This window comes from Abramis brama (genome assembly GCF_963993115.1).
Source record: "Abramis brama genome assembly, chromosome: 1".
NCBI classification, from domain to species: domain Eukaryota; kingdom Metazoa; phylum Chordata; class Actinopteri; order Cypriniformes; family Leuciscidae; genus Abramis; species Abramis brama.
Window position 1 is genome coordinate 30,559,801 of NC_139963.1, and position 13,005 is coordinate 30,572,805.

General features: G+C 38.7%; 2 protein-coding genes across 3 annotated transcripts; both read right to left on the minus strand.

Annotated features, from left to right (window-relative positions):
- Nucleotides 1–3,231: 3,231 nt before the first annotated feature.
- On the minus strand, nucleotides 3,232–6,938 carry mylpfa (myosin light chain, phosphorylatable, fast skeletal muscle a). Its single transcript, XM_084086985.1, has 7 exons — nucleotides 6,768–6,938; nucleotides 5,851–5,949; nucleotides 4,457–4,532; nucleotides 4,270–4,374; nucleotides 4,106–4,184; nucleotides 3,968–4,016; nucleotides 3,232–3,598 (listed from the first exon to the last, which is right to left on the minus strand). Exons 1-7 carry the CDS (start codon nucleotides 6,768–6,770, stop codon nucleotides 3,497–3,499), a joined length of 513 nt encoding a protein of 170 aa, XP_083943111.1. The 5' UTR covers nucleotides 6,771–6,938; the 3' UTR covers nucleotides 3,232–3,496.
- A 2,477-nt stretch (nucleotides 6,939–9,415) lies between these two features.
- Nucleotides 9,416–12,879, minus strand: pheta2 (PH domain containing endocytic trafficking adaptor 2). 2 transcript variants are annotated; one of them, XM_084137033.1, is made up of 5 exons: nucleotides 12,657–12,879; nucleotides 12,492–12,561; nucleotides 12,182–12,291; nucleotides 10,861–11,164; nucleotides 9,416–10,756 (listed from the first exon to the last, which is right to left on the minus strand). In XM_084137033.1, the coding sequence occupies exons 3-5, from the start codon at nucleotides 12,260–12,262 to the stop codon at nucleotides 10,293–10,295; spliced, it is 849 nt and encodes a 282-aa protein (XP_083993159.1). In that variant the 5' UTR covers nucleotides 12,263–12,291; nucleotides 12,492–12,561; nucleotides 12,657–12,879; the 3' UTR covers nucleotides 9,416–10,292. The 2 variants fall into 2 exon arrangements, with proteins under 2 accessions (XP_083993159.1, XP_083993160.1); XM_084137034.1 differs by lacking the exon at nucleotides 12,492–12,561 and having other exon boundaries at nucleotides 12,657–12,796.
- Nucleotides 12,880–13,005: the final 126 nt, after the last annotated feature.

Consider the following 13,005-nt stretch of genomic DNA (forward strand, 5'->3'; position numbering starts at 1 on the left):
ATGTGGGAATGTACATTAAGTACTTTTACTCAGATCGCACTTGACTCCAGAACGGCGCGAATTTTTGAGGTGAGACATTTTTACCTAAATCGTCATTAGGCTATTGTCTCACCCTTATGTCGTTAAAAACTTTTTTTTTTTTTTTTCTGTGGAAGGAGGAGAAAGTGTTTGTTTCGGTCAAATGAGGGTAAGAAAGATAGATTCCAAAAATAATTGATTCCAAAGGTTGATAATTCTGAAAGAAAAATCGCCATGAATCTATCTAGGCCTAACACCACTAGTAAACGTGTGGAAATTGGGCTACACTGAAAAACTGATTTTTTACTAGTGCTACAATCATTGATTTGGAATTCCAAGAAATAAACAATGTTTTTAATGCTTTTTTGAAACGCTAAGACGTGGTTCTCCACTTTTCAAGTTTTTTTTTTTTTTTTTTCAGTTTTCAAGTGCAGAGTCAAATGACGCACAGCTCCTGGATGTCATGGCTTGAGTTCTGGTTCTGGGTAGGGTGTGGTTGGATATTCTAGTTCCACCTATTACGCCCAAATTACATTCAGAGAGGGGGAGCTGGACTTCACACTCCACCCATGGCTCTGCACTGGCTCACATTTTCACATGTGAGTTGCAAATTAAATATAGCAGCACAAGATGAAATGGAATGTTACTAAAGCTTTTTAATGTTTTTTGAAAGACCTTTTCACTGCATTTCAGATAGTGAAAATACATTTGAATGTGTGTGAAGTTTGCCAAAACTATAATAGGACAAAGTCAGTTATAAATGACACCACCATAAAAAAGTCAAAGGTCAGATGTTGAAAACAAATTTTAGTCTTAAATATATGTAAAATATAAAGTCATATATTTTTTTCTAGCTGTGATTTCATAATTAGTCCAATATAGGGTTAAAATATACAGAGTTATAGAAAAATATCTTCATATTTTGAAGTAAAGCTTCGTTTTATGAGAAGGCTACTTTCTATATATACTGTGGTCACGATGAGATTAGGTGAACAAGTTAATTCGGTCTTTCTTTAAAGGGATACTTCACCTCTGGGAAGATGAATGTGTATTTAAAATAGGTCATTTAAGTAGAAGAAATGTGGAGAAATTTTTGAATTTGGAGCTTTCTAGACTGAGAAAAGCCAGAAAATGTATTTTTGGCTTATGTGGATGAAAGACAACAACTCCCAGAATGCACTTGCTTCGCTGCCTTAGGAGGCCACGCCTACCGGTTAGAGAGCACAGTTGAAAACAACAAGGCTAGCCTCAGTAAGTGATGAGTTTGCCAGGGATTTAGAGACCCAAAATGTCCGGGATTCGGCTTTTGCGTTCTACAGTCGCCATTCATCATGTTTACTGTGGCGAGCAGGACGAGGCTGACGGCCGCGGGAGAACGGCGCGAGGCCGGTGGCGTCATTACTGAGACGCGCCGGGTCTCGCATCTCTCACGGAGGAGCGGAAATTTTCTTAGCAAGGGTAAAGCGCACATCAACCGATCACTTGTTTAGCGTTCATGTAAACACTACAGTCAGATTCACCAATCGGAATGAATTCAGTTAGATTGAAACGAGAGGTGTGAGATCACCGGCGCCACCAGTCCGCCCCCAGCTCGAGCCAGTCTGGGCTTCTCGTCCGCGACAGGCAGGTCTTCTGCCTCGGCTGCTCTTCGCTATGCGACTTGTAAAGGTAGCCACAAACACCTGATTCAAGCATCAGACTTCCGAAATCCTCTTCTTCTATATCATATTGAGCACTCTCCTCCGCTATTGTCATATCTTCACATCTGTCTCCACAGCGCCTGTTAGCTTAGCTTCCAAACAAGATGGAGGATATTGCTTTCAGTTTCAGAAAGTGAAGTCCCACCCACTGATCTGTAATAGGCCTGTAGCGTGAGCGGGTCCCGCCCCTGGAATAATGAGGAGCCAGTGTTTGTAGTCTCTACACTTTTCAATGAAATGTGACTTCCTGCTTATTATGACGCAAAATGATGATTTTTACGTCATAATAAGCAGGAAGTAAAACACTTAAATCCTTATTTCTCCCATCTCAGGGAAAAATGAATGAAAAATCCACGTTTATTATAATATATGACTGGGTTTCTAACAATACAAAGCTTAATGCAAATGGGTGAAGTGTAAAACAAAGAACTGAAAACAGTGAGGAATTGAACAGCCCTATTGGCCTACTGCCTGTGCAATGTCCCGCTTTTTACACTCATAACAAATAAATAAATATGCTCAGAGAGAATGCAAAAGAAAATCTCTATTGGGTGAACTGTTCCATACATGCATCACCTCAACGTTTAGTTTTGTTATGGATTAAATGTTAAATTGGACATTCACAGTTTTAAACCAAAGCAAGTGCCCTTCAGCTAGATGTGTTTTTCTGCTTTTTGCTGTTTTAATAATTAGAAAACAGGCAATTAATGCTTAAAACATTAAAAACCTTTCAATTTATGAGGAGGCGAATGTAGCAGCTCTTTTATCATTGCCGTTGTAGGACTATCATTGTCCAGCAGGTGGCGCTGGTCACCCTTGTGATTTACTGCATCATTTTACTGCAGTCTTATGCAGCCTTCCCTATCTCACAGTATCTACCTAAAACAGACTAGTCTAGTTTCTTCCCACCTATCACACACAGCCAGCAGACATAGCAGTACAAAAAGATGTTTTATTCACAGTTTGTGTCTTTTATTGGTTACAGAAGAGTTTCTGACAGAGCAAAGCAGGCCCAGATGCAGAAAGCAAAAGGATAGATAAAAAAAAAAAAAAACATGAACAGAGAAATAGTGAAGAGGAGGGGAGAGGGGGAGTGAAGAGGATATGTTTTCTTTCAGTCCCCTCTCTCCTCTCTTCCTTGGATGGTCTGTCTCTCTCACTCCCTCCGTGATAAGCTTGGCATCGCTTTTAGGAGGCCCAACTCTCTCGGTACACAACCCTCATTTTCTCTTTTTTTTTAGTCAACCATCAGGGGAAGAAACGAGAATGATGATTGGTTCCTCTATTATAGAGCGAGATCACTCCATCCTGCTTCTTTACCCCCCAGAGAGAGCCATCTTCCACATCTATCTAGAGAGGTATTTCAGCCCAAAGCTATAGATGCCTTCATTTCAACCCTCCAGACAGCAGCATAACATGCAGCAACTCTCATGCATGCTTGATTGTAATGAAAGAGAGGTGGTCATGGGTAATGAGTGAGAAACAGAGAGAAAGAGAGAGTATGTGAGAGATATAGAAATTATGTTCATTTTATTGAAAACAATCCCATGTCCCCACTTGACAGACACTGTGGTCATGAGCCTCTCCACCCTCCCAATTCAGCCTCAGCGAGACAAGTCTTTGGAGAGATGGAGAGAGTAAGTGCTTGAAAGTAACAAAGATGATGGGAAAGGAGGAAGAAACACAAAGAGAAGGAGGACAAAGAACAGCCTAGGTGAGTAAAGCAGAGAGAGAAACACGTTCATCTCTTTTATTTTCTGTCTCGTCTCCACAGCCGTTTACTCCTCCTTCTCCTCTCCGTGTGTGATGACGTAGCAGATGTTCTTGTAGTCAACATTGCCAGCCACATCTGGGGGGAAGGCGGCAAACAGATTCTTCATCTAAAGGAGGAAAAACAAAGAATTTAGGATTAAACATACATTAAAGTGCTTTCAGAGACTCTAACTAATCTAGGAAAATTGATTAAAGTTGCGATTCAGAAACTGAAGTAGCAACAGATCAGTTTTCTATATTGTCACGGATTTTCCATACATCCGAGCGAAACGGGTTGTCAAAAAAGATCGGATTTGGCAAATCTGAAGTCCTGCATATCTCATCATCAGAGAGAATGATGTTTTGATTAAAAATGATCATTTAATTAAGTTAAAAAAGAACTTTAAAAATAAAACATACATGGGTGAATCATTTACAATAAGATAACCTGCATTTAGAAAATTAAACTTCTAAAGATGAGCAGCATCTGATCTCACCTCCTCTGCAGAGAACCTGTCGCACTGAGTGGTCAGAAGCTCCGCGAGGCTGGAATGAAAGGGAAAGAGTAGCAGTCAGATATGGAGTCTTTCTTTTTTTTCTGCATGGGAATAAAATGTCAGTGAATATAGTCTCACAATTCCTTCTTGATGCTGCCAGTGCCCTCTGGGTCCAGCACCTTGAAGGCAGACACAATGACGTCTTCGGGGTCAGCACCTTTCAGAGACACAGAGTGAATTACACTAACTGAATGATTGGAAAACCAAAGGGAAAATTGACAGAAAAAGGGACTTTTGCATACCCTTCAGCTTCTCTCCAAACATGGTGAGGAAAACGGTGAAGTTGATTGGGCCGCTGGCTTCCTTGATCATAGCCTCCAACTCCTCATTCTTCACGTTCAGCTGACCTGTAGAGAGAGATGAGGACGGTCAGCACAGATTCATGGATGTATTTACCAAGTACACGACTGACGCAAATCATAAACGCACCCAATGAGGCCAGCACGTCCCTAAGGTCGTCTTTGCTGATGATACCGTCCCTGTTCTGGTCAATGATTGTGAAAGCCTATGTGTGCAGGACAGAAAAAAGACAAGAACATTGTTACAGGAGTAGGTGGTGACAGAAAATGAGGCTGCTGACAGTTGCAAACCAATGACTAATGAGTCGTATCAGGAAATCTTCCCCTTGCGGGCTTTCTTTCTTGCCTGACAGTATTAAAAATGTCCTTCTGAATCACGTGAAACTCAAGAAGGGGCTTGAATAGTTAATGGCAGCTGCTGCCTCCACCCGGCCCCCACAGAGACCCTCACTGATCCTTCTTTCCATCTGGGAGACGTGTTAAGTCAATCCCAACTGTAATGTCAGACATTCCTGAAGAGGAACTTGAGAAGGCTGTATCACTTACTAATAAACTACTCGAACCATTTCATATCCTTACTTAGCTCAATCGCACACTAGCCTGACGCTAATTCCAGTCCTTTTAGCATGTGCTCACATACTCTTTTACGTAGTGTTCGAGATAATCATGCTAATTCAGATGAATCATGTTTGTGAACCATAACTAGAGACAACTACTGTTAAATATCACATTTTATCCAGGTTTTTATTTTGTGTGTGAATTATATGTAATTTCTAGGTCCACTTTCTGTTTTTTTCTTGCAACCACTTCAAGCGCCCTAAAACATGAACCTTATTAACAATAGGTTTTTTTTTAACTCACACTTTCAATTGAGTCCAAGATAGAGGGCTGTTATTTATTACTTTTATCCATTAATCTGATTCACATATATTGAATCATTATTTACATTATTTACATACACATTCTTTTCTTTCTTTCTGTCTCTCTGGCATGCACTGTGATCTTCAGCTGCTGTCCCATTGGTATCAGAACAGTGTCTGACAGATGGGAGGGCAGTGGAGAGGAAGGCTCTGGCATTTATATATATATATATATATATATATATATATATATATATAGTATATATAAATTAGCAGACAAGACGAATTGACTAGATTAAGGCGATCTGTTGACTCTGTACAGTTGCTATACTATACAAGCCTTAATATAGATATGGTTCGACCTTTCTCTTAGTAGGGGTTACAAAAAATTAGCCTTTGATCATATTAGCATTAAAAGGCCAGTTATAAAGCAACCTCTGTGACAAATCACAGTGGTAATTTATTGCATTGAACTGATGTATACTAAAATTCACCACCATCAAACTCATTCGACTTTGATAATCCACAATAAAGTGAAAGAATGCAACTTCTAAAACAACACATAATGTTCTCAAAATATGATGTTTGTTAAGTACCAATGTATCTGACATGGTTGAATTAGTGTGCTTGTTGTTTTGACAAGAAGATCTGAAAAAATATTTACCTCCTTGTACTCCTGAATCTGGCTCTGCTCAAACATGGAGAAGACATTGGAGGAACCCTCTCCTCCTCCTCCTGCCCTCCTCTTAGCCTTCTTGGGTGCCTACATATGCAAAATAAAATATATAATAAGAAGAAAGTTTTTAATGTTTAACACAGCAGTACATGCAAATAGAATAGATGTAGTGCTAATTTTTGACAATACTCCATATCAACATCATTTGAAAATCAGAAAATTAGACACTCACATAGCAGTGCCACACAGAGCTTAGAGACACCAGACTCTCATTCATAAGACATTTTAACACATTTATTGATAATAAAGCAGTATGAAAAGCTACATACTAATGAAACAGATTTATATGAGTGACATAGCCTACATCCAAAAAATTTATCTTTGCTTAAGTTGCATAAGTTTGCAATGATTATTGACACTGTATTCAGTATTTTTGTAGCTTCAAGGGCATCATAGTCAGCTACTGGAAACTGTTGGATTGGATGCTGTAGTGAATTTGATCCAAAGTACCTTTACATTAGTACATTAGTATTATGCTTTCTGAAACTATGCTGAAACTTACAACTTTCTATATACAAACATATAATCTCTGTCCACTCAATAACTTTTTAATAAATTACAAAAAACTGCATGTTATGGGAAGTGAAAGCAAAACCACTTAGTTCTGCAGCTTAAGCATTAACTTCCTGGTTCCAGTAACGCAGGTTCAGAAAAAGTGCCCAATTTATCACATCCTGTTAAAGGTATTGTAAGTCCAGAGTTCAATTATCCAAGAATCAGACGCTGATTCAAAACGCGAGCTCTCCTCCACGTGACCCTGCTGAGAGTGAGGCTTTATGTCCTTGGTTCCTATGTGTCCACCTAGATGGTGTGGCCAGGTAACAGCTAAGGTACTGGTTACTCACCATGCTGGGACGGTGTGAAGTCTAAGAAGCTCAAGAAGTGAAGACTGAAGCCGCATAGTGACCTGTCCCCGGGAGCCTTTTATACTGCCGAAGGCCCCTTGCTAATTATAGATCCAACCTTAAGTGTGGCTTGGGAAACAGCAGACAGAAAGAGGGAAACTATGAAAGGGGAGAGAGATGAGGTAGGGGGAAAGTGATGAAGGAACACAGGGTGGGATGCACTATCATCTTACAGTGCTTAGAAATAGCTATTAGAGTCTTGGAATGGGATGAATCTGATACTAGTGGCAGCAGTCTGCGTGTCTCACGTAGACTAATAAGGACATGGAGACGTAAGGGACTGTTTGAGCTTCACACAATCACATAACTCAGTTTGAAATGAATGAGCTGTAACCATAGACACTGAGGAGGACACAACTCCCACCACTCTATTTAGTTTAGCAGCAGATCAATATTGGGAGATTGCAATAATAGATACTGATTGATTTAAATCCAGAGATTTTTTGAGCCAATGATAAACTTGTGTACACGCCCCCATCTGATTTATAAGAGGCAGTTCTGGCATCAAATCATAACCCTTCCCATCGCCTCTTTCCAAGTCAGCCCTAATTGAAAATAGGGTTTTAATGCCTTTCCTAGTATAGTGATGCCATAAGATTTGGGCCCATGTCCCCCTGCCTCACCCTGCCTCATGGCCATGCCTATATTCAGCACTCTCTCTCCTCGGCGCTCTTTGACCTCACTTGGACACTCTACAGTCACTTTGAAGTGCACTTTGTGGTGGCAAAGGGGAAGCTGCTCTGTGAAAGGGCACATAATTATCCTCTTTTCTTTTAGTCCGAGATGATCAGCACAATGCAGTCCAGTGAGGGGTTGGTAGGGGACACATGAAGAGAGGCTTAAAACAGGTTCTTTTGGGAAGGCGGGGGCAATGGACAGCTGAGAGCAACCAAAATAGCACAACAAACTTGTCTGCTTCTTGTGCTTGCCTTTTCTTCTCTGTTTAATCCCTCAGTCATTTCCTCGACCTCTTCTGGAGACTCCACAGTTTGTTGTACGTTCCTTTCCTCTTTTAGATTAATTTGATATCTTGTGAGCCTGTCCTTTACTTGTGTTCCCGTATCTAGATCTTGCCTAGATCTTTCATTGTTCTTTTTCAGCAATCTTTTCTAATAGAATAGCACAGCTGTAATTATTTATGCAGCATTTTTATGAGATGAATTTTAATTGTTTTAAAATCAAAAAGTCATGCAAGTAGTGCATTTGTATCCTTGATAAATTTTGATTTGACAAATTCATTACTATTGATTACCAATTAATTCCAATATATATATATATATATATTCACATTAAATTTTTACATATAATTATAACAAAATTATTCTAAATAACAAAATTGTTCATTAATAATGATCTTGAAAAGGAAATGCATACATATACACAAAGTATTAAATTTTTCTGCATTTCCTGTAAATAACTGTATATATATATAGTATGTGTATATTTATTGGATTGTGATATGCATCTATTGTATTTAGTTTTGGGGTTTGAAGTTTAAGTTTAAGGTAACATTGCTAATTAATAATTGAATCATTAATGCAGCTTAATGATTAGACAAGTTCTCAAATTAGATATGTATAGCCAATGCTATATTAACACACCCCTCATATAACTATATATGGTGGAACAGCTTTCAAAGTGTGTGTGTGTGTGTGTGTGTGAGAGAGTGACGGGGAGGGAAGGAGGTTTCTGGGTCAGAGGATGTGTGGACCTTGATTTGAGATATTTTATGTCATTTCATTTTATTTTATGATTTAGGTTTTCAGTTTAGGCTTGTTAAGTATGTCCGCTTTATGACTGATATGGTTGTACACATCTGTGATTTAGTATCTTCAAAGGCTGGCCTGTAGGTCACTGTGTTACTCATCTTTGTTTTGTTTACAGCCTGTCAAAGTTTACATGTCTATACGTACAGTAAGAGTTATGTGTAACGTGATCTGATACGTTTCTTCAAAGCTGTTTATCATGACAGAGATGACTGGAATCCGGATAAGGTTAAAAAGGCCACACCATCGCTATAGGGGTTAAACATACCTCAGGTCTGCAATGTGCAGAGGATCTTTATATATATATAAATATATATGTAGTTGAATGAAGTACAATAAAATTTTAACACTAAAAATATTAACACTCAAACCAAACAACCAGATTTAAAAAGTGTCCTTATTGCTGCTGTTATATGCAGTGTTGAAATACACTCAAAATGTTAAAACAGATCTTTACAGAATTTATTATAATGCACATCAGAGGATTAATACTAAAAACATTGCATCAAATTAATCTGTCAACAAATTATTATTAAAATAAATATTATAACAAAATGGATCTATATTAATTTAACACAATGTGTTGTGGATGCAGTTCATATAGAAACTGTGAGTATATAAAACGTCTACACAATAAAACATCTAAAATTACTTCTATTATATATATATATATATATATATATATAATTTGGGGCATTAAATAATAAAACATCAGTTTTCTCACACTAAATATACAGTAGGTAGTAGTACTAGTGAGGTGCAGTGCCCTCTTTTAACCCTCTAAAGAGCTGCACCTCAGAAGAGATTAATGCGTACAAACTGTACAGTTTATTTTTTAATATTGACGGATATGACTGTCACACCTATAAAAACTATTATTATTAAATAATGTGTTGATTGTTCCAAATGTGTAAAATAAACTAAAAACTAAAAGAAAAAAGGCACATCTACATCCCCAGAGAACTGAGGTGATGAGAAAGAGGAAGAGCAGACAGGGCGTGTATTTCAGTTTGTTTGTGAAACCTCCTGAACTGTGTGAAACAGGTTTTGTAAGGCGGAACTTAACAGTCACTTATTCTTTAGAAAATCACACAAGTTTACATCCTTCTGTCAAATAAAAGATGAACATTGAGTACAAATCCTGACCTATTAACATACACAATGCAATTACTTTCATTTAAGCTCCCTCAGTACATCATTTGGAAGATGTAACAAAAAATTAAATATTAATCATTGTTATAGATCTCTACAACTAACATGTAATCTTAAATAAAGCAAATACTCAATTCCTTCACTAAACATGCATGACATCTGACCTCAATTGACAGTTTTTGAATTGCTTTGAATGCAATATTAATTTTTGCAGTTATGTCCGCACATAAATGCTGGGTGTAAAACTACTTGTGGTTTGGGTCTGTTTTATGACAGTTGAAGCAAGAAGGAACTAGGCTGAGATGGGGGCTGAGACGTATAGGCTGACCACAGAGAGGAAATGAGAAACCTTTTACCAGAAATGCCATCAAGATCAGAAGTCAGTGCTAATCATACCTTCAACATAAAATTAAACAGACAGCAGGATTCTTCAGTAATACATTTCATGAATCCTTAATACATTCATTAATCCATTGTTTTACTATTTTGATGACAACCTAAACGCATGCATATGCATCTGCATCTGCACAAACCAACAGAGGTCACTCTAGCCAAGGTCAATGAGGTCCTCCTCAACGTATCCCACTTCCTCACGCTTCTTCTTCAGCCAGTTAGCTCTTAGTTGCTTAATCTCATTTCCATAGTACTCGTGCAGTTTACTAAATTCTTCCAAAGGATCAAAGCCCACAACTGGCCACTCCCCGTAAGATGGTGCCGGACCATTTAAGGGGGTGACGTGGGCATTTCTCTTGGGCCAGAGCTTTGGAGATCTCTTACTGGTAGTTTTTAATTGAATAGGAGGGGCATGAAGACTGTAGCTGATGGGTCTGTTCGGCATGGATGGGGGTGGTACTGAACTAGCGCTGTAGCTTCGCCCATCTCTGGGCACTATGGAAGTCCCATGTACGAAATAGGGTTGTCCTGTATTCCAGGAAGCCATTATCTTATTGGGTGTAGAAGTCTCTGCTGAGGTCTGGATGGAATCACAGAGGCCTTTGTCTCTTCTAGCTTCTGTTTTATTGAGAGCATAAACAAATTTAATTTAGACAAGATGATTGCATTCAAGCTAATACAGCCACACAAAACACACACAGTATGCAAGCACATAAACACACCTTGGTAACGTCTCTCCAGGTCTCTGACAATCATAGAAAGGTAGATGTGGCTAGCGCAGAACAGAGCGCCGATCCAGCTCTCCTGGCTGTTATGATCATCGGCGGCTAGTCTATAAGTGCGGAGGCCTGGTCCGGTGAACACCAAAGAGAAACAGAACTGACCGTCCGTCTCACATGCCTGCACCATGCAGCCCTCCAGAACAATCACACCCAACAGGTTACGATCGCCTGGACGCTCCTGATAAAACAACAGATTCCCCTTCAACACAAACCAGCGGCGCAGGTAAGTGGTGTTCCTCTCTCTCTGTGGAAAAGAAATGTGGTAATAGTAACTTCAGACACAGGTAGGACAAGGAAGTCATTTCAATTACGAATTGTTTAAAGAGAAGAAAATGATTCTAGAGTGAACAGAACAGAGAAACGCTGGAGGTGTGAAACATTTCTGTAATGCACAGAAGACAGATAGACTTCTTAGTGTCAATAATTAAGAAATAGGCCAATGGCATGCTTTTAATAAGTGTCTATCAAATGATAACAGCCTTGTTTCTCCAGTAGTGCTATTTACAGATAGTGAGGTGGTTTATTTTTAGTCTGTTCAGAAATATTGGCATCAATATATTATATATGAATATAATATTATACACAGAAATGATATCTGTGGCGTGTGCACGAACTGTGATTGACAGTCAGATCTCACACAGCCCTGCACCGACTGGACCAGAAGAACTGGGAGCGGTGGATTTTTGCAAAACAAATAACAGGCTCTAGGTGGAGGTAGAAGCCCGGGGTTTTTTTTATGTTGTTCTGTCGGAGCATAGTGTCGGTTTCAGTGAATATGATCGAAAAAATCTTGCTTGCCACCATCGTTTTTACTTTAACCATTTATTGTCACCCTTGTGTTTTACAACAGTGGAGTACAAGCGCATACAAAACACCACAGTACATTAAACATGAATAAATAGGCTATTTCAAATGTACAGTAACCTAAACATGCACCTTTTTTCTATTTGAATTGAGCAGGGAAATAGCACACAGAACAAATGGAAATTTAAATTAGTTTTTTCTAAAGGGACTCTATACAAGGATCCTGAAGGTAACATCTGACATTAGATGTGTCAGACATAATGTAGTTCGTAGACAGTTTCACATAGGCAGTTTCAATCCCAACACTTTGATACAAGTAGTTACAGCACTCACCAGTGCATTTTATGGTTTAAAAAAATATTTTTTTGCATTTTACTGTTTAGAGTCAGCTTTTTCAAAGTAGTATTCTAGGTTAATTTAATAATATCTGGGTAAAATGACAAATCCAGGCCCTTACCTTTTTGTAGAGGTAACCCTCCTTATCTACAGGCGAAGTGCAGGACAGGTAATGGGTTAGAATCTTCTCATGGATCTTCATTACAACGCCACCTGGCGTTCAGCCGTGTCCTAGCGTGAGCACAGGGAGCGAGCTTTACAGTCAGCAAAAGAAATTATAGCCCATGGACAAATCGAATTGGCTATCGTCATTATTTTAAACAGAAGAAGATTAAAATTAAAAATAAAAAATAAAAAAAAATAGTGTTTTTTTAGAAAAGGGAAACGTGCAAATCTAATCATGAGTAAGCATTAAATCATACGTGAACAACCTGTCTATCCGGTTCACGCGGAGTCAAAGCACTGCCACGTAAATATTATGTATCCATCTTAAAGCATACGCTGTAAAAGGATAAACAAGGAAACAAACGGTGAAAAGGAATTGTGAACTGAACTGTGACAGACCGCCTCAATATTTGTCAGGTGCACCAACTTACTTCTGTCAATGCCTTTCCGTTGATTTATCCAGGGTATCCATACGACCTTAGTGGAAAAACATAACTTAAGGCCAAGCGCCTCAATCCTGGCAAAGACCAATATTATTATTTAAGTTTCGTGTTACCAGCGCGCGCTCTCGCGCCAGTGTTCTAAGTGTTGAAATATAAATAACGCGACCCACTTCCTGGTAACAAAAGCCGATGTCCTATTCTCTTTAGACTTAATAGTGAAACTGCAGTGGCATGTGCGCTTTCACATCCACAACAGATATTACTGATGGGCAAATAATAGGGGAAGTAAATAATTATTAATAAATAATAAAAACAGATACACTGCGTATTATTGATT

Coding starts and splice junctions, on each gene's coding strand:
- mylpfa (XM_084086985.1), bottom strand. Junction 4,375..4,456: donor GGACGTGCTGGCCTCATTGG/GTGCGTTTATGA, acceptor CTCTCTCTACAG/GTCAGCTGAACGTGAAGAAT. Junction 4,017..4,105: donor GGCAGCATCAAGAAGGAATT/GTGAGACTATAT, acceptor CTTTCATTCCAG/CCTCGCGGAGCTTCTGACCA.
- pheta2 (XM_084137033.1), bottom strand. CDS start 12,262: ATGAAGATCCATGAGAAGATTCTAACCCATTACCTGTCCTGCACTTCG. Junction 11,165..12,181: donor AGGGTTACCTCTACAAAAAG/GTAAGGGCCTGG, acceptor TCTTTTCCACAG/AGAGAGAGGAACACCACTTA. Junction 10,757..10,860: donor CCTGGAGAGACGTTACCAAG/GTGTGTTTATGT, acceptor TCAATAAAACAG/AAGCTAGAAGAGACAAAGGC.